The sequence below is a fragment of the Notolabrus celidotus genome, chromosome 17, assembly GCF_009762535.1.
Source record: "Notolabrus celidotus isolate fNotCel1 chromosome 17, fNotCel1.pri, whole genome shotgun sequence".
In the NCBI taxonomy this organism is placed as follows: domain Eukaryota; kingdom Metazoa; phylum Chordata; class Actinopteri; order Labriformes; family Labridae; genus Notolabrus; species Notolabrus celidotus.
In genome coordinates, this window is record NC_048288.1 from 22,689,848 (window position 1) to 22,709,342 (window position 19,495).

Below are 19,495 nucleotides of genomic sequence, written 5' to 3' on the forward strand. Positions count from 1 at the left end.
AGAAACAGTGAAATGAGTTTGAAGGTTAAATCAGAGGATCGAGGTGATCCCAGTGTCAGTGAGAGTCAACAGGCCAAGGTGACTGTTGTGTTAAAGATACCTTAGGAAGCTCAGCTCAGTTGTTTTCTCCTGCTGATCGGTATCACATCTCCGAGGAGGAGCAGAGGCCTCATGTTTTCTCACTCTCCGCCTGAGGAAGTATCCATGTTGTTCTAAGGTTGTTTTGTTTCTCAGAAGTTGCCATCGAGTTGGCCCGTGTTGTGACAGGAGTGTCGAGGAATGCACTAATAGGGGAGTGTTTACATCTGGAGCTGCAAAGAGAAAACATGACAGCTAGAAAATTCCCACATTTGACACACATATACAACTCACTAGTAATTCTAGCAGTAAACAAAGTGAATACAAGTTAATTCAAACATCACACGGTTACATCTTTTGAATATTACTGACACACAAATGTTTACAACCACTATGTCCACTAGATGGCATAGGTGGCTTTTACAATAAAATAGGGTTGAGGAGGCTCAATGGCAGGTAGGGATTAGTGAAAGGCCTTAACCCTCCTGTTATGTTGCAGGTCAAATTTACCCTTTAAAATTCTATTTTAGGCAATATATGCCTTCCAAACCAGATAAATGCAGCATCAAAATCTGGGCATCATGTGACCGAAGAGGTGTTGTATTCATTCATCAACATCACTTCATAAAAAAATCAAAATGTAAAATAAAATGTAAAAAAATCTGACATGTAAAAACTATTGTATTTATATTTAGGTCTTTCCAATGTATATTTAAAAAAGTTTTAACATGAATTTTAATGAAAAAAGAGTGAGTTATCCTCATTGAACCATGATCTATGAGAATTAAAGAAAACCATTGGACTAAATATTGATTTAAATGGTTAGTAATGGAGTTAAAAATGAATGTGTATTGGGATTTTTTGGGGTTCTGACACTTTTGGATAATTGAATATGCCCCGGGTCAAATTGACCCAGGAACATTATTGCTGTCCCTAAGAAACGAACATAACAGGAGGGTTAAGAAAGGAAAAATAATCACACTTACCTGTTTTTTCTTTCAAGAAAACACACCACAACTCGATGTTTTGAACTGTTTATTATTTAAATAAATATTTACATAAGAGCTTCATATAAATCAAAGTTTTTTTCTTAATGACACCGTTCTAAAAGCATAAAGAGGAAAGAAAAAAAAGGGATGGATTACAATGATGCTGTAAATGTGTGTTGTGAGAGGCAGTTTAATCTCAATCCCCTCGTGTTAACCCCTGAGCAAATATTCCTATTTGCACTCATAAAGGCTGGGTGACCGTCTTTCAAATACCAGTTATAACCTCACCATGCACATCATTTCTTTAGACATTTTGTTATAGTATGCATAAATCTACATGATAATTTGATATACATTTTTAATCTGATTTTTACTAAGAAATAGCATGATGATACTCTAGACTAATGCCATAAAAAAAGCCATAAAGAATGGCAGGCGAACAAAAACAACACATTTTTAAGTCACACATTATTCATTCAGGCACAAACAAAGCAATAGACAGCCTTTGTGGAAAATAAAAAAAAAGATCACTCATACAGTTTAGGCTACAATGCCCTGCTAAACGGTGTACAGTATATGGCTCAGCTTGGAAAACAGGCAATGTGATCTAAGAAAATTAGAGCACACGATTAATGCCCAAGCTACAGTTCATCTGACCCACATCTCTCCATCCAATTGGTTGAAATGAGTCCAAGCGATGAGATCATCTGGTTAGGGGTGATTCATTTCAAATGTTAAAATAAGACGCTGAAATCAAGGGCAATCGTGTGGAACGAAATTCAACCTTTACCGCCAAACAGATGTCGTACAGTTGTGATCTGTAGGTATCATCAATGTTAAAAGAATGAGGGGAAAACTTGAGTTTATGCAGTATGCTTAAAAGAATGAATTGCTCTGTTTTCTATTGCTGTCAGGTCATGCACGAGAACTCTACACTTTTAATAAAAGCAATTGTTCACTTAAAAATGTATAAAGAAAATACTCTTCTTTGTTCCAAAATACTATTCAGGAAGGGTTTAAAGGGTGAATTAATGTTTTTTTTTTTTTGTAAACAACACTTTGTTGTTTTAATCCTGAGATTTAAACCAATGTGTCCTCTCCAAGGAATAATTTACAGTTTTTTTCAGTTGTTATACAAATAAAAGATTCTGTGTGAGACACCGTTTAGAGATGGCGCGTCCCGTTGGTCAGTGAGTGCCTTGGTTAAATCCAATGTTACCTTTCCTGGAGACTGTCATACTGCATCAGTTTTGGGCTGGGACATGGGCGTTCCACTCACAAAGTTATAAACCAAAAACTGAGAAGTGCCAAAATAATGTGTGGCAAAGAGTTTCCCATCAGGTGTCGGGTCGGAGAAAGCGATCTCATCTTTGCTCAGGTATGAACCGTAGATGAAGTTGTTTCTGTGTGAGCAAAAAAACAACACAAGTGTTAATTGTTTTTGTTTGTTTGTCTTATGGAGATGTGGAATCGTCTTTCTGACACACTTACCTGAGGCACTCCAGCATGCGTGAGGCGATGCTTTGTCGTCTCATCATGCTGACAACCCAGATGCGGCTGATGCCACAGATGGCCGGCTCCGCAGTCGTGGAGCAACACCAAGCTCTCTGCCGTTCAAACATCACCTTCTCACCCTCTGAGCCCTGGGGTGCAGGCTCCTCAATCACTCTGTACCCCTGTAAGCAATCAAAACTTCAGTTCACCTAAACTAATCCACTCTGTAGTTCTGCAATTTGTTATATATCTGGAGAGCTAACTGGAGAAATAACACTGCTGTCTCCTACCTCTTGTATATGCTCTGCTATAAGGCATCCACCCACTTTCTTGTCGTTGGAGATGAAGAGGAAAGTCTTGGTTTTAGAGGGACACTTGGTCTCCACCTGCTGGAAGCCGAGGTCATTGTCCACCATCTCTCTGATCTCCTCCACCTGAGAGAGAAACAGTTACTGAGCAGTGAAGGAATAACAAGCTGGTGTTTGTTTGCTCAAGCCAAAAAACTCATTACATAACTTGGAGAGTATGTAATGAGACTGTATTTATGACTGCCTGGTTATTAATATCATGTGTGTTGTAAAGGCCCTGACTGTATTGAGAACACACACTGTTTGTTGTCACACTATCTTTGACCTGATTGGTGATCATGTTGTCCTGCGTAGCTTTAGCAATAAACAGGAAAGTCTACCCTTCAATCCATTAAAGTTAGAATATTTTGCAATGAAAGCAATAATCTTACAAATCTTTTATCATTCTACTGCATCCAAGGCAAAATAGCAAAATGTATTTCCTTTGGTCCAAACAGAGCACATTTGAACTGCTTTGCAGAAGAGATGATACTTTTAACACAACTGATTGTCTTACAAGCCATACTGTACCTTCTTCAGAGCATATTTAGGATCATCTGGCAGGACAAGGATGATTTTTCCATCAGGAAACTCAGCCAGAATCCTCTCTTTCTTCCATCCCTAGAAAAAAAGAAGAAAAACAGTGTTCATGTCAAAGGAACCTTACAGAAATCTCTATGTTGACCTTAATTTTAACTCACATTCTTCATTTGCTATATTTAATGTGACTGTTCTTCAGATTTCTTTGCTTTAGATTTTTTCCCACTCACATAGTCACATAACAATGGCCTAATTATTATTATTATTATTTATTTATTTGGTTATTTTGACAGGGACAGTGTACAGCCATTTAGCTGTTCCAGAGATAGCTATTAGCTAATTTATATCCGTAGTCCCTGGGCAGGAGACAGAGACGATGACTCTGATAAAAACAAACAGTACATCGTACAAACAGCTACACAACAATACATGATCACTATACAACAACATGGGTACCTTCACTGTGAAATTAACGGTACAATATCAAAATATTAAAGCTAAATGCACTACACTATATAAACAACTACACAATAGTGCATAATCACTATAAAGCACATATCTCTCAGAATGACCTTACAATATAAAAGGCACCACCATCTAAACCTCAATAAAACATTAAATCATGAAAGCATAATGAAACAAAATTCATAAAATATTGTATTTCAGTGTGATGAGTACATTATTAAGAAGAGCTTTCTTTCAAGCTTACACTGCCTACCCATTACTACTGCTGTAAACACTCCTTTTTTTTCTTTTTATTGTCATCTAAACAAAATTAAAGCTTTGAACATGGCTCTTAAGTGCTTTAAAATTAAGTATATTAGCTATCAGATTGCTAAGGGGCCTTTTAAACCACCTCCAAGGCCAGGGGTTGTGTCTATGTATACATTTGTTCTGCAATTTTTGACTTCATAAGTCAAGCACCAAAGCAAATCAGAAAATAAATTAATTCACAGCTAACAATGAGAAGAGGTTCACCCTAAAATCTTCAATAAATGCAACACAGTGTCTCTCATGATTCATACAGATTATCCTATGACCCTTAAAGAACACTGTTGCTCTCAGACCCTGACTCTACTCAACAGTCTACTCAACGTTTTCTTTCACAAAGTGCCATTTGGGATTACAAAAACAGCATTTAAAAACACAGGCACTGTTCTGGGGTCTGTCTTTCATTTAAGATGGAGCCAAAGGCGTCAAGTGAGATAAGATCTGACAATTTCAAGTCCTTCTGGAGTTTATTCCAAGCAGTAGGAGCAGCAAAACTAAATGCTCTCTTACCAAACTCAATCCGAACAAGAGGAACACATATTTGTAAAATGTCGCAGGAGCGCAAGGCATAGTGGCTTTTTGATCTCTGTAGATACACACACAAATACAAGCCAAGAAGACGTTTATAAATCAGACGTAGCCAATGTGTATGCCTGCTTACACTCAGGGAAGGCCAGTCAGCTTTGACGTAAAGTTCACAGTGATGAGTGAGGCGTGTGCAACCCGTGACGAACCTCAGAGCAGAGTGATGTACACTATTTAGGGCCTGCAAACATTTAGCCAAGGCTCCCAAATACAACACATCACCGTAATCTATAAGAGGCAGAAATGTTGTAGATACTAGAAGTTTCCTGGCTCTGAGGGAGAAACAGGATTTGTTCATGAAGAAGAAACCTGGTTTCACTCGAAGTTTGGAGACCAAACTGGCTACATGAGCTTTAGATGCAAGCTCCCAGTTGAAAATAAAACCCAGGTATTTAAACACAGTGAAGTGAAGTCCCTTGTGAAGTTACGACCAGGGGGACGTTCTCTGGGGACACATTAAAGTCAATTTTCTTGTGTGTAAAAAATTAACTACACTCAGCACATGTATGTCCTCAGAAAATGCATCTTTGTATCTCCCAGTTGAGTCAACATTGTGAGACAGTGACAAACATTAGACATGACATCTAAGGAAACATCCTCTCACCACGTATCTGACAGCGCTGATGAACTGGTTGTGGAAGAGTAAATGCTGAGATTCATCTTCAGGGTTGGCAGCTGAATAGAGCATCCCACACACACTGCAGGCCACCGCTCCGAAATGCTTCTGTCCTGCGTCCTGTGAGAAAACAGATCCCTTGTTACAGCTAAATACAGCCTGGTGATATCTGCAAGAACTTCTTCAGAAAGGCTTCAATCTGTTAACTTATTAGATAAAGAATATTAGGAGAGGTGATGCAAAATGTAGTCCTGAATTTTAAAATGACTTACAATAATGGTTTGGGTGCCGTCTTTATCTGCCTCCTTTAGTTTCTTCACTTCTTTTTGCAGAGAAGCATCAGAGAGAGGAGTCTCGCCTTCTTTTGGCTTCACTGCTCTGCTATGACACAAACACACATCACAGTTACTTCAAGTTTCTGTGGATACAAGAACATACACGTCCAAACGACTGAAGATTAAGTTCTTACCCTTGAGAAGGTTCAGATGTCTTGTCCGTTTCTGTTTTAACTTCGGGAGGAGGATCACCGGCAGCACCTGTGAAGACGGAGGATTCTTTAACACGGGTACAGTTTGGTACTTTAAGAACATTTAGGCTTACTATGTCAGGTAATAAGAAACAACTTAACACAGTTGATTATGTAACAAATAAATAGTGTAAAACTGTCCTCACATTTAACAGTATGCTTTATAATCCAGTGATAACAGCACAGAGAGCAATAAGAGCTCAGCTTCATGCTGAATACATACAAGCAACAAACACCAGAACATTTCCAGAAATGTTGAGGGTGTTCTGCATGTGTGAACACTAACTGCTGAAATTTTCAACCAACTTTTTCCTGACTACCCCCAATTTAATTTCCACAAGTCGGCCTGAGAACACAGAAGGCAAAAAGCCTGGAGCATCACCAGTGAGTGAACAGGGGTGATGACATTTCTATCATGCAATCAGTGCCATCGCATGATAGTGCCATCAGTGCCAACTCGGCTGCACGCCTCCTCACTCACTCACTCCCGCACCAGAGACCACATCAGCCCAGTCCTCCAGAACCTGCATTGGCTCCGGAATACAGTACAAGATCCTCCTCATCACCTACAAAGCCCTCCATAACCTAGCTCCCTCCTACCTCACCGACCTGGAACCATACAATCTCCTCACCCCTCTCACCAAAGCACCAAACCTGGGGGGGACAGGGCTTTATCTGTCGCTGCCCCCACCCTCTAGAACTCTCTCCCCCAACACCTCAGACTCTCTCCCTCACTCATCAACTTCAAATCCGGACTCAAACCCATCTATTTAGAAAGGCTTTTTATCTATAATTGATTGATGTTTGTTTTGTTTTGTTGCTTTTCTATTGTATAATTTATTTTCTTGTAAAGTGTCTTAGAGAAACTTTTAAAGCTCATTTTATAAATAAAATGTATTAATATTATTATTGTCTTGCTCCATATTCTTTTCACTAGCATGTTCCTCTCCACTCATTTGCTGATACTGTGAATCTGTCCAATTACACAAAGGACTGACACCAAGGAAATCATCTCAGTGTAGTGCTGGACTATGCATTGCCCACCATCTTCGATAACTTGCACATATTACAAGGCAACTCCTGCAGCGTGCTTTCAAGTCAAGTCATGCCCTTCCATCCCTGAGAACCCTGACCAATCTTAAAAGGTACAGTTTGTAGAAATGGGAATATTAAGGATGCCTAGCTGTCAGACTGTTTTTCTCCCTTGCTCCCCCAACCACCACCACCTCCAAGATATCCTGCCGACAGAATCAGTGATGTAACAGAATGACAAGAGTTGTAAGAAATCTTGCCAAGCGCAAATACCTGCAAGTTTTTCTTCACACTTCACATCAGACCCCTTAGAGTTTACGTCTGCAGCGACAGAGATGTTGGCAGAGGAAGGCAAATCAGCCGTTTCCTGTGAAAAGAGAAGAAAAAAGGGATAGTTAACATCTTTATACAGCAATACTGTGTTTCCAAACATTAAAATGGCTGTAATTTTGACCTACGTTGCATTTGCTGTCGTCTGATGACGTTGGATTTGGGGGTTGAGGAGCAGCCTTAGAGGCAGCAGCAGCAGGTTTTGTTTCAGATGTGGTTGAACCAGCAGGCGGACGTGATGTTGAAGTGGACTGCTTGATCTGGGATGGAACTCCGTCACCAGTAGGCTTTAACTGGAGTGAAGCAGAAGCAGCTGGCTTGGACTGGCCAGGAGCTGAAGCAGCTTTTGGATGAGTCGTCGTCAAAGCAGGAGACTTTAATTGAGCTTGGGCTGAGGGGGCACTTTTAGTAGTTGGGGCCTTTGACTGAGGTGTTGTTGTGACAGCAGCCTTTGACTGTGGACTTGGGGAGCAAGAGGGCTTTGACTGACCTGAGATTTGTCCAGTAGGTGTGGTCTGGGCTTTGAGTTTTGCCTGATTTGCAAGTTGTGATGAAACAGTGGGTTTAGCTTGAGCTGTGGGGTTTGACTGAACGTTTGGTCGTGTCGGCTGTGTGGGCCTTGTCTGAGTGATTGGCCTTTTTGGAGCTGTAGGTAACGGGTCATCATCCAGTTCAAAGTCTTCAAAGGTATACTTTGGTCTGGGTTTGTATGGAATGTACTCAACAGGCTTCTGTTTTTGGGCTTTAAGTCCATTGGGCATGGGAGGAGGTACTGCTGGGAGGGTCCTCTTGGCAGGTGATCTGGTCACTTTTGGAGCCGGCCCTGGAGTTGTGGTCACTTTAGAAGCTTGAACCTTACTTAGCCTTGTAGATTTACGGGTTTCAGCAACAGGGGTCCCATTTTTAGAGGCCTGAGTTGTGGCAACTTCAGGTTTGGTGGGCTCAGTTTTGGCAGGTTGTGCGTTGGTAGGGTCACTTTTAGGGGGTTCCGTTTTAGTGGGTTCAGCTTTACTGGGCTCAACTTTTGGACTATCAACTTCTGAAACTTCTGCCTTGGGTGTTGCAGGCTTGCTAGCGGAGGAGGGACTTGGGAGAGAGGTTTTGGATGGACTTGCTGGAGGTTGAGAAGCCAGGGTCACAGGAGTCACAGAGAATGAAGACATGGGTCCTTGCCAGTCCATGTCCGAAAACATCTGATTTGCTTGGTCAGACTTAAGTTTCTTGACTCGTGCCCAAGACATTTTCTCTCTCTGCAGCTCAACCTGTCTTAGTCTCTGATATCTCGTCAGCTTCTTCTTCTCGTGGGCTTTCAGTGGTACAGAAACCTGTGTGATAAAGAAGCGTCTTTTTGGAGTCTCTGCAGCAGGCTTAGCCTCAGCTGAAACAGCTGGGGAGACCTGGGCTACAGATTCCTCCTTAGTAGCAGGGGTCACAGGAGCAGAGCATCCTTCTGGTCCTGCAGGTGTAGCAACATTAACAGTTTCTACTTCCTGTGTGTTCTCAGGTTGACTTTCCTTCTTGGTGGCCTCGCTCTTGGCTGCTGCTAACGCCAACGCAGCTGCTGATGCCGCCGCCGCCACAGCTGCTGCTGCTTGCTTTTCTTCCTCTATCCTCTTCAACAGCATGCTGTCAGTTGCAATGTCCTCTGCTATCTCCTGACACAGTGCCAAGAGATTCATCTGCTGTCTGTTTGCTGGTTTCTTAGCTGCTGCAGCCTTTTGCTCAGCCAGAGCTGCCAGGCGAGCTTTGGTTCTGGCCTGAGTGTTCATTTCTTGTTTCTTGGGTTTTTCTACAGATGTGCTGTTCTGTTTCAAGTTGGTTGCACGATTTTTATCTTTCTTTGTCTCAACCTTTATCTCAGAGATTTTATCGGGGATGATGTCCGGCGTTTCTTGAGGCTTCTCTATTATTAGAATGTCACTATCTTCCTCATTATCGTCCTCTGCAACTACAATCTCATGTGCAATCTCAATGTCCTCCAGAAGCTGCACTTCTTGTAAAATCACATTACTTTCAGGATGCTCAGACACCAGTGCATTGCTATCTTCATTTATGACCTGAGAGTTTGTTGTTTCAATCTCTGGGATATTAACATCCATCATGTCAGATGAGGGTTGCTGACTTTGGTCATTATTTTGAATAACTTCAACACCAATCTCAGAAGAAATTTCAACCCCCTGCTTGGTCTCCAAATCTAAAACCTCATGTGAATTGGACACTGTTGGATACTCAAGCTCGCCAGTTGTTTGACAGTGAGACACTTCTGCCTCAGAGATGGAAATGGCTAGCTCTGAACCATTCAACACTTTGTGTTTTCCCTCATCACTAAGAAAAGCACTGTCTGGATTCACCTGCTCCGTGAGTGAGACCGACAACCCTGATACTGCAGCTGCTTGAGTGACAATATCAAAGTGAATTTCACTCTCATGGACTGGTTCCAACATTACAAACTCCTGGGATGTACTGTCTGGTATTTCAACTTCAGTTGTGGCCGTAGTTGTCGTCACTGTGACGTCCGACACCCCTTCTAGTCCAGCGTCCTCCTGCACCTGTTCAGAAACCTCTGCACCACCTATGCAGTGTGGATACCCGTTTCTTTCACTTTTCTTTGCCGCAACTTCAGACTGGCCATCTGGTGTGCTGATGTCATCACTGGAGCTGATCACTGCCACTTGCTTCCCATCCACACTTGTTTCACCCTGCTCAAACTGTGCAGAGACACAACTCTCTGGCACACTGATCGTCTGCACTTCCATTTCAACTTCTTGGCTGTCAGAGGCACAAATTTGTTGCTCCGCAGCATCCAACTGTTGGTTACAGATTTCCCTGTTTTCTTCTTTTGCAGATGAATCTCCTTCAATCTGCTGGGTCTCAGTGATCTGTACATCCAGTAACGACATACCGTTATGGTTCTCTGATGCTGCAGGAATCTCTCTTTCATCATTACTCTCCGGACTGCTAATAGGCTCATACACCACCTGGTTTTCATGGATCTCAATCTCTGGCCGGTTATGTGTCTTAATCTCTTCTGGTGCCTGAATTACAACATTAGTGTCGTCTGGTTGGTCACAAACAAAAACTAATACCTCATGGCTTCCAGTTCCTTCAACATGCCCTTCATTATTTCTCACTGCTTTCTCATCCTTATCAGAGCAAACGATCGCATCCTCGTCTTTGACCTCATTAATTAGTTGCCTCCCTGTTTCCTCTGGTAATGTAGAATCTGCACTTCCTATCAATCCACCGATCAGATCCAAATTTGCTTGCATATTCTCAACTCTTGAGTTTGGCTGCATGTTTTGATTTTCTGTATTCCCAGCATCCACCAAAGGAAGAGGATTTGGGATGCCATTTGCCACAGCTGTTACTGGGGTTTCCATATCAATGAGAACATCTGGTGCAACATCAGATTTGGAAGTAACCTTGCTATTCTCAAAACCTGAAGTCACGATATATTTTGTGTTGAGTTCATTGACCTCCTGGCTTTGTATTTCCACAGGTGATATTGGAATAATAATCTCCTCTGTTGCTGCTTGTGAATCCATTTCTGTTTGATTCTCAGCAGAATCCCCAGATTCTGTGATTACATTTCCTTTTCTTTCTTCATTCTCAGTTTCAGCATTGATAAAGTCCCTCTGTACTTCAATATCTGTGGTAGGTTCACTGACATCTTGACCACTCTTCTGTTGATTTTCTACTGTTACTGCTTGATCAGAAAACTCTCCTGGCGTTGTCGTTGTCTGCAAATCCATTTCTCTTTGATTCTTAGTTGCAATGCCGCCTCCTGTGTTTATCCTGCTTTCATTCTCAGTCTCAGGAGTCTGAACTGTGAATCCTTCATGCACGTTTTCAGATATGTCTGCTGGAGGTTTAGTAGCTTTTTGGCTCTTCTGAACTTCTGCTTCTATTGTTGGTGCTGCATCAGAAACCTCTGACAATGTTGCGGTAGTCTGCCTGCCCATGTTTATTTGAATATCAGCAGCAGCATTAACACATTCAGCATGAATGCTGCCATCATCTTCAGTGTCCTGGCAATTTGCGACTGGAAGTCTCTGGATTTTATCAGACATGTCTGAGGTTTTTTCACTGACTTCTGAACACTCCCAGCTTGGTACCTCCATTGTATAAACCACAGGTGTCACTGCAGTCACATCCTCAGGTCCACTCGTAGAATCATCGTTTCCCATGTCTTTGTTTTCAAACATTTCAGAATTTTCAATCACAACATCCTGTTGACCCTGAATCAATATGTCTGCGGTGCATTCACTGACTCCCTGGTTGTTTACTTCACCTGCAGGTGTTTGATTAGAAGACTCTGAAGTCGGAGTCATCTGTGTTTCTGTTCTGATTTGACTCTCAAGTCCAGTAGCCGGTTCAATTCCCACTTTGTCTTCATTTTCAGTTCTTTTGGAATTGACAACATAATCCTGACTGAATTTTGTAGAAATGTCTGTGCCCTGTTCAAAGACGTCTTGGCTCCTTTGGCTTTGTATTTCCACTGTAGCAGCTTGAATGGACAGTTTCTGCTGCTGATATGTTTCTGAAGCCTGCGTATCCTTTCTGACGTTAAGATACTGTGGTATCTTCTTTTCTTCTTCCATACTTAAAGAATTTTCTCTGACTTCAACAGGTATTTCTGTAGTTGTCAGCCTGTGGTTCTTGTGTCTTTGTGCTGAGTCAGACTTCTCCTCTGATGTTATTTTAGTCTTTGTGTCGACATCTATCTGACCCTCTGAAGCTGTGACACAACCAGCAAGCACGTCTCTTTGATTTTGCTCTTGGACAGCCTTACAATCTGATTTCAGTGTTTCAGTACAGCTCTTAGTCGTCTTTTCAATCACCTCTGGACTTAACTGTTGATCAATTAAAGGAGGAGGTCCATCAACAGTCTGACTTGCTAGGAATTTAACGTCTTTTCTTTCACTACCTTCAACCTTTTCTTCTGACTTTCTAACTTTGTTCACGTCACATGAGTTCATATTTGTATCTGGTACCTGATTGCTTACCGCGTCCAGATGCTCAGATTTTGATTCTGCTTTAAAAGTAACTTGAATTTTGAAACTGAGGTCTGTTTGAGTCATTGGATTTCCAACAGACTCTGTTGTTGTCATTGGATTGTCCTCAGTCTGTCTCTCTGGTATTCTACCATTGCTTGTTTCATGAGACAACACTTCTACACCTGCAGAAAGATTTTCCTCTCCAGTACTACAATAGAGCTTTTCCACAGGAGATGCATGTGTTACACCAACAGTGCCTTTCTGACTCTTTGTGTAATCCTCAATGTCCTTCTTTTCACTTTCTCCTGCCTCAGATGTGACGCCAGGTGTATCTGGAACTTTTGCAGTGTAACAGTCAAATATTTCTCTGGAAGATGCTGGTGCTTCATTATCTGTGAGCCTCTGGCTTTTTAAAGTTTGAATTTCCTCATGTTTACTTTCAGCAGCAAATACCACAGTGTCCTTTGATTCTGCTTGTGTGGCATGAACTACACTTTCTTGACCCTCACTTTCAGTAACAAATTCTTTTTTCTCCTCGTGAAAAGTCTCCCCCAGACTCTGAGAACTTGATGAATCAGAAAATCTACCATAATTGTGGTCCATCTGAATAGTGCCAGGCGGTTCAGTTGGTGACTCCTGGCTCGTGTCCTGTGGGTCAGACAGGGGCTCTTCAGCTTTACGCTTAGCTTTGACTCTGTTTGAATATTTCCGGATGCAGCGGGCTTTATCTCCTTCATCCCTCTCTCTAAAGAAGCCAGTCTTACTACCATCACCACTAAACTCATCCTCAGAGTCTGTGGAGGCTGTCCGCTTTAGTGAAGCTTTGGAGATCTCTTTCTCTGAGGGAGCATCTCCGCAGGAGGCACTTGTGGCTTTTAGGAGCTTGGCTTTTTTAACAGGTGGATCAGAGATGGTTTTGCTGGAATCCTCTGAAGGGGAACTCTGTTTAGATGACTTGGCAGGTATAATTCCTCTTTCTGCCGAAGCAGACCGTTTTATCTTAGTTCGGTGGGCTTCTGTCTTTTCTTCTGCTTTGAGGGAACTATTATGTGGAGCTGGTGCAGTTTTGGATGGCAGAGCCTCCCCATCCTCATCCAGCTTCTTCATCTGAGGCTGAGCATCATGGGAATCTGCTCCTCCTTTTGGGGCTGGCATGCTGTTAAAATATGACACACAAAAAGAATAATTACATAATGCACTTAAGCACAATCAATTTTGAACAGAAGAACATTTCTAATAACTGTTTAGTATCACAACTGATGAGAACAATCTCCTTAAATTTGACTTCATGGACGGAGAACTAGAGCTCTAACAAGAGGAGACTGTAGTATACCTAGGCGTAGGACTAAATTCAGTCAGATGGTGTTATCTGTAAGAGGAACACATTCCTGGAACAAGTTACCATCACGTATCAGAAACTGTGACAAACTACTCACTCTTTAAAAAAAACTCAAACATTGGTTAAAAACAAATCAGACATGAACCCATACCTAAATAATGTTTTTTAATCTGATGCCTGTTTCCATGGGGGTTTTGTTCAATCATCTTTTTAACTTTTTAACTGTGTTGTTGTGTTGATATTGTCTGCCTGTGTTTTGCTAGTCTTGATATTGTCTGCCTGTGTTTTGTCTGCCTGTGTTTTGCTAGTCTTGATATTGTCTGCCTGTGTTTTGCTGGTCTTGATATTGTCTGACTGTGTTTTGTCTGCCTGTGTTTTGTTAGTCTTGATATTGTCTGCCTGTGTTTTGCTAGTCTTGATATTGTCTGCCTGTGTTTTGCTAGTCTTGATATTGTCTGACTGTGTTTTGTCTGCCTGTGTTTTGTTAGTCTTGATATTGTCTGACTGTGTTTTGTCTGCCTGTGTTTTGTTAGTCTTGATATTGTCTGCCTGTGTTTTGCTAGTCTTGATATTGTCTGCCTGTGTTTTGCTAGTCTTGATATTGTCTGACTGTGTTTTGTCTGCCTGTGTTTTGTTAGTCTTGATATTGTCTGCCTGTGTTTTGCTAGTCTTGATATTGTCTGACTGTGTCAAATCTGCCTGTTTTTTGTTAGTCTTGACATTGTCTGCCTGAGTTTTGTTAGTCTTTATATTGTCTACGTGTTTTATTAATCTTGTTGTTTTGATAGTCTTGATATTGTCTACCTGTGTTTTGTTAGTCATGATATTGTCTACCTGTGTTTTATTAGTCTTGTCGTTTTGTTAGTCTTGATATTGTCTGTCTGTGTTTTGTTGTTATTGATTTTGTCTGCCTGTGTTTTGTTAGTCTTGATATTGTCTGCCTGGGTTTTGTTAGAATTGATTGTGTCTGCCTGTGTTTTGTTAGTCATGATATTGTCTACCTGTGTTTTATTAGTCTTGTCGTTTTGTTAGTCTTGATATTGTCTGTCTGTGTTTTGTAATTATTGATTTTGTCTGCCTGTGTTTTGTAATTATTGATTTTGTCTGCCTGTGTTTTGTTAGTCTTGATATTGTCTGCCTGTGTTGTGTTAGTCTTGTTTCTGTCTGCCTGATTTTGTTAGTCTTGATTTGTCTGCCTTTGTTTTGTTTTGTAATTGTCTATCGTATGATTTGTAGCTGTCAGGTTTTAAAGTCTTACTGTGTCTGTGTTGTGTAGGTAGTAGTACCTGCCTTGGGACTACAGATGAAATTTAGCATCTGTGCCAAGTCCGGTCCATTTACATGGATGCTCAATGCATTAATGTTGATCAATGTGCATTTTCCCAACTCAACAAACAGATAAATGAAATGAAAATGAGTAATGAAATGTGACAGAGAGAAGATGCCTTCAAAGGACAGGTCAAAAATCATTTTTCTGAGTGCATAATAAATAACTGTGTGCAAGACTAGATGCACATTGTTAATAATTCAAATCAATTTCATTTAGGTTCTCTATGAGGTGTTTATTCTGACAAGAAACAAGGCTAATGTGACATAAACATCTACATCTCGTAGTTAAAAAGATGGCCAGCGAGTCACACAATGTACGATCCCTATCCACTCATGTTTTCGGCATCACAACTAATGGTCGTGAAGAGTGTTTGACAGGCGGCAGAGTTTGCTGTTCTAAGGAGTTGACACAGGAACAGAAATGGTCAGTTAGCTAGCACAGTGGCTACCGGGCTAGCTGGAAGTACACAGCGGTGGGAGCTAACGTTAGCAGCAGCTAACTCGCAACAAATGAGCGACACTAGACTCGCTGCTAAAGTCAGCAGAAACAGCATCCAGACAGACAAAGAGGGGCGTATGAAGAGGAGTTCTTACGGTACTTAGGTCTGTGGAGAGATAAAGACAAGGCATGCGCTGGTGGAACTCACTTTGATGTTTTCTTTTTCAACAACAGCTGTTTTTTTCCTGTGAATAAAAATTAACTCTACTTCCGGAGGGACACGGCGGAAGTGACGCAGCAACCCTCCAGGCACGCTAACATGTATTATTTATATTATTATTTTATTTATAATCATTATTTATACAGTTTATGGCTAAAATCCGAGAGAACAGTTTGGGAAAAGAGGAGGAATTTCTATTATTTTATTAATTATTTATTATCTATTTATTATTTATGTATACAGTCTATGGGTCTTTCACTCTATTCAATATAGTTTCGTTCATCAGAAGTTTAAAAAATATATGAATATCTTTGTGTTGTGGCAAGTAAACCTTGTTCCCAGTGTGCACAGAGCGTACACATTTTTTTTTATTGTTTTCAAGAAAGTGCAAAATTCAGGAGGAAATAAAACAATACAGAAACCAGATACATTTCACATAAAAAGTAGTAATAACTCCAATGACAAAAGAAAAACAAAGCAATTCCAAACAAACAGTAAAAAAAAAAAAAAAACTACAATAAAACTCAGTGCATACACATTTTTAAAAGTAAACTCAAGACCTACCTTTTTAATCTCGCTTTTAACTGAGTTTCATTCTTATAACAGTATTATCTATTTATTTATTTATTTATTTATTTATTATCTAGTTAAAATTGTATTCACTTTATTTTATTTATGTACTTATTTATTTTTTTAATTTTAAGTATAGCATTTTATTTTCTTTTAATGGTTTAAAAAGCCTGAGAGCTTTCTGTTTTTACACCCCTAAGCTATGGAACTCTCTGCCTCTGGACATTAAAACGGCAAGCTCTCTGGGTGTTTTTAAAAGTGAACTTAAGACTTACCTTTTAATCTAGCTTTTAATTTTGAGTAATTTATTTTTAGCCCTGGACTGTATTATTGTTATTTTTATTATTATCTTAATCATAATTATCTGAACCATTGCCTTAACATTTAATTATCTTATTTAGTTATTTATTTATCCATTTATTTCTTGTATTCATCTGATCTTGTTAACGCTACCTTATTTTACATTTTTCTTTCCACTATTACTTATTTTACTGTAATGATTTAATTTTATTTTTAAGTATTTTATCTATAATCATACCTTTTATAATTTTACCATTGCTATTGTTTTCTGTCTCTGTGTTATTCCATGAAGCACTTTGGGCTGCAAGTTTTTATGTATGAAAGGTGCTATATAAATAAAGTTGAGTTGAGTTAATATTTTAGTGTTTTATCATCTTAGAAATTTATTTTGGTGATTTGAATTTCCTGTGTTGAGTTTTAACATCTTATTCTACCTCCAGTGTTTCCTCATTAAGATATCATTAGAGCGTTTCCTCAGTTCGTTCAGCAACTTCTTTATTTTATTTTTATTGTTTTTATTACTATTGTTGCATTTATTGTGTTCTTAACTTTAGAAAATTGTAATACATTGAAATTCTCTCAATTTTGCACTTTGACAAATGTAGTAATATTAATTGCAGCACTGGAGTCAACACATTACATTTGATGTAATATCTATTTAACATAATGAGATCAGAAATCCAGTCACATCAAGCTACCAAAAACGATATACAGTATTATTACAGACATGCCAGCATGTTGTTGTTTCACTTGTGAATAACTCGGCAGATGATTCGACAGTGATTCACTTGTTATTAGTGATATTTCAAACATATGATTTGTATTAGTTCTTTATTGATGGAATCAGTTTATGAAGAAGACTTTCACAATGACCAGAAACCAAACCAAGGCATCAGTTTTATTTTGTTTTTATTTATCAGATGTTGCAGACAAACCACATTACCACAAGCAGAACAAGTGAAGTGCTTTCCAGTTGTTAAATGCAAATATACAGAGACAATTCAATATAAATATTACACTTTTTTTTTTTTAACCAGTGTACAGTTCAGTGACCGAGGAAAGTTATATGTATTGATCCATGCACTAACAACTGTCAGTAAGGGGAAATAAACAGGGGGGCAGCGATACAATCATCAATAATGAAACTGTTGGTGCATAAATGGATGTTACTTTTTCATCTCCAGGATCCCACTTCCTGGTCCACGCCTCTTTGCACTGCAGATGTTACAAAACTGCACTCCAGGAATCTGAAATGAAGAGACATTTTAGCATCAAACCAAGTTTTTATATGAGAACGATATGACAGAAATATACTAGATGATAAAATGAAGAAATGATGCGCTGTTTGAGGTAAAGGGTTGGTCACCCTTGAGGGATGTTACTCACTGTTCCTGCAGACGGTAAACATTCCTTATGAAACATGTGTCTGCAGTTGAAAACTACCACATTAAAGGCTTTGGCCATGTCTGAAACACAGGTGTGGTGCAGAAAATAGCAATGGGTTAGCTCTCAAATGCAACAAAACAATAAAATACTTGGATTGCATTACATGGAAACCTACCTGACGGTAATATAGTAGCATGACATGATTCGCAGATGTTCTCCTCTGAAAAGAAAACCAACACTTGTATCAGTACAGTTAAAAAATGACTCACTCCAAGAATGATTCTGCTTCGTAAATGTTAAAAAACTGCACCCACCATCGACTCGGACTCCCCTCATTTGTGTGCGATGCATCTTTTGGAGCAGGGAGAGGGAGTCTGCCACCAGGATCTTCTTACAGCCTTCCCTCAGAAGGATCTAAGAAGAAAATCAACAAAGAGAAACAAAATTACAAATAGATCAAGAAAACATTTAGAAACGGTGTTATTTCCATAAATTAAACAATGTAATGATTGTATAAATCAATCTTTATGTACTGTTTATAGCGCCAAATCACAACAAACGCTATCTCAAGACGCTTTAACAGTGCAGGTCTAGACCATACTCCATGATATATTATTAACAAAGACCCAGCATCAAGACAGGGTAAGATCCAGTCCCATCTTACAGACAGGACTCAGTCTGATCTCATCTTAATCCACTATGAGCAGAGCACTTTTCAGCATTTAGAAAGTTACAGTGGCAAGGACAAACTTCCTTTAACAGGCAGAAACCTCCAGCAGGACCAGACTCATGTTAGACAGCCATTTGCCCCGAAAATGAGGTATTTATTTTATCAAGTCATTTTTGTCATGCCTTTATTAAGAGATAGCACAAAGGATAGAGTTGGAAACTGTGAAGAGATAGTTGGGATAGTTGGGATAGTTGGGATAGTTGGGATAGTTGGGATAGTTGGGATAGTTGGGATAGTTGGGATAGTTGGGATAGTTGCTCGTTTGATATCATCCTCTTTTCCTTTTTGTCTTTTTTTTCTAACTGAATACAAGCAATACTCATAGCAAAGAGCAGTGTTTGCACCTGTACTTGTATTTAATCATCTTGAAGCCAAACAGGAGAAATTACTAGAACCAATTTCCTTCTCCATCCAAAATGAATGAATTAGGGATGTCAACAATTAATCGACTATTGATTAATTGATTGTTAAGAACTTAATCGAGCAAATTTTTTTTGTTTCTATTTTATATCACGTGGAACAAACATCATGTGGGCTCATATTTTGTTCAGCTATCAGGGAGGTGTTTTAAGTTTAAAGCATGTTTCGATGTAAATCAGCTGACTACAGGTGTTGTGCACAGCGGAGACACTCAGCTGGGGGCTGCGGCTGAGTGACAGGTCTCCACGAGCGCTTTTTTTCTCTGCCGCCGGACTGATTATGACCCTGTTGCGCTCCCGGCTGACACCTGACCACCTACACATGCTTCTTTTTCTCAATAAGAACGAGTAGACAAAAAACTGGACACTGTGAGTCTAAAATATGTTTCTGTTCAGCTCTCTTGTTGAAGTCTGAGCCTTCACTTTTGTGACTGTATGTCCGTGGAGATTATGAGCCT

General features: G+C 39.9%; 2 protein-coding genes across 4 annotated transcripts in view; both read right to left on the bottom strand.

Annotated features, from left to right (window-relative positions):
- Positions 1-1,098: 1,098 nt before the first annotated feature.
- LOC117829012 (microtubule-associated protein futsch-like) lies at positions 1,099-15,706 on the bottom strand. Of its 3 annotated transcripts, none has more exons than XM_034706508.1 (10): positions 15,621-15,706; positions 7,437-13,461; positions 7,252-7,345; positions 5,890-5,956; positions 5,693-5,801; positions 5,409-5,540; positions 3,440-3,529; positions 2,852-2,995; positions 2,559-2,743; positions 1,099-2,470 (listed from the first exon to the last, which is right to left on the bottom strand). In XM_034706508.1, exons 2-10 carry the CDS (start codon positions 13,458-13,460, stop codon positions 2,302-2,304), a joined length of 7,014 nt encoding a protein of 2,337 aa, XP_034562399.1. In that variant the 5' UTR covers position 13,461; positions 15,621-15,706; the 3' UTR covers positions 1,099-2,301. The 3 variants fall into 3 exon arrangements, with proteins under 3 accessions (XP_034562399.1, XP_034562400.1, XP_034562398.1); XM_034706509.1 differs by having other exon boundaries at positions 5,693-5,798; positions 15,568-15,691; XM_034706507.1 differs by having other exon boundaries at positions 15,568-15,683.
- Positions 15,707-17,394: 1,688 nt separating this feature from the next.
- vps41 (VPS41 subunit of HOPS complex) overlaps positions 17,395-19,495 on the bottom strand; it is a 25,750-nt gene continuing 23,649 nt past the window's right edge. Inside the window, exons 25-28 of the mRNA XM_034706708.1 lie at positions 18,203-18,302; positions 18,064-18,108; positions 17,889-17,968; positions 17,395-17,749 (exon numbers count right to left, since the gene is read on the bottom strand). Of these exons, the coding sequence (XP_034562599.1) occupies positions 17,669-17,749; positions 17,889-17,968; positions 18,064-18,108; positions 18,203-18,302 (306 nt within the window). The 3' untranslated portion in view covers positions 17,395-17,668. The remainder of the gene's footprint in view (positions 17,750-17,888; positions 17,969-18,063; positions 18,109-18,202; positions 18,303-19,495) is intronic.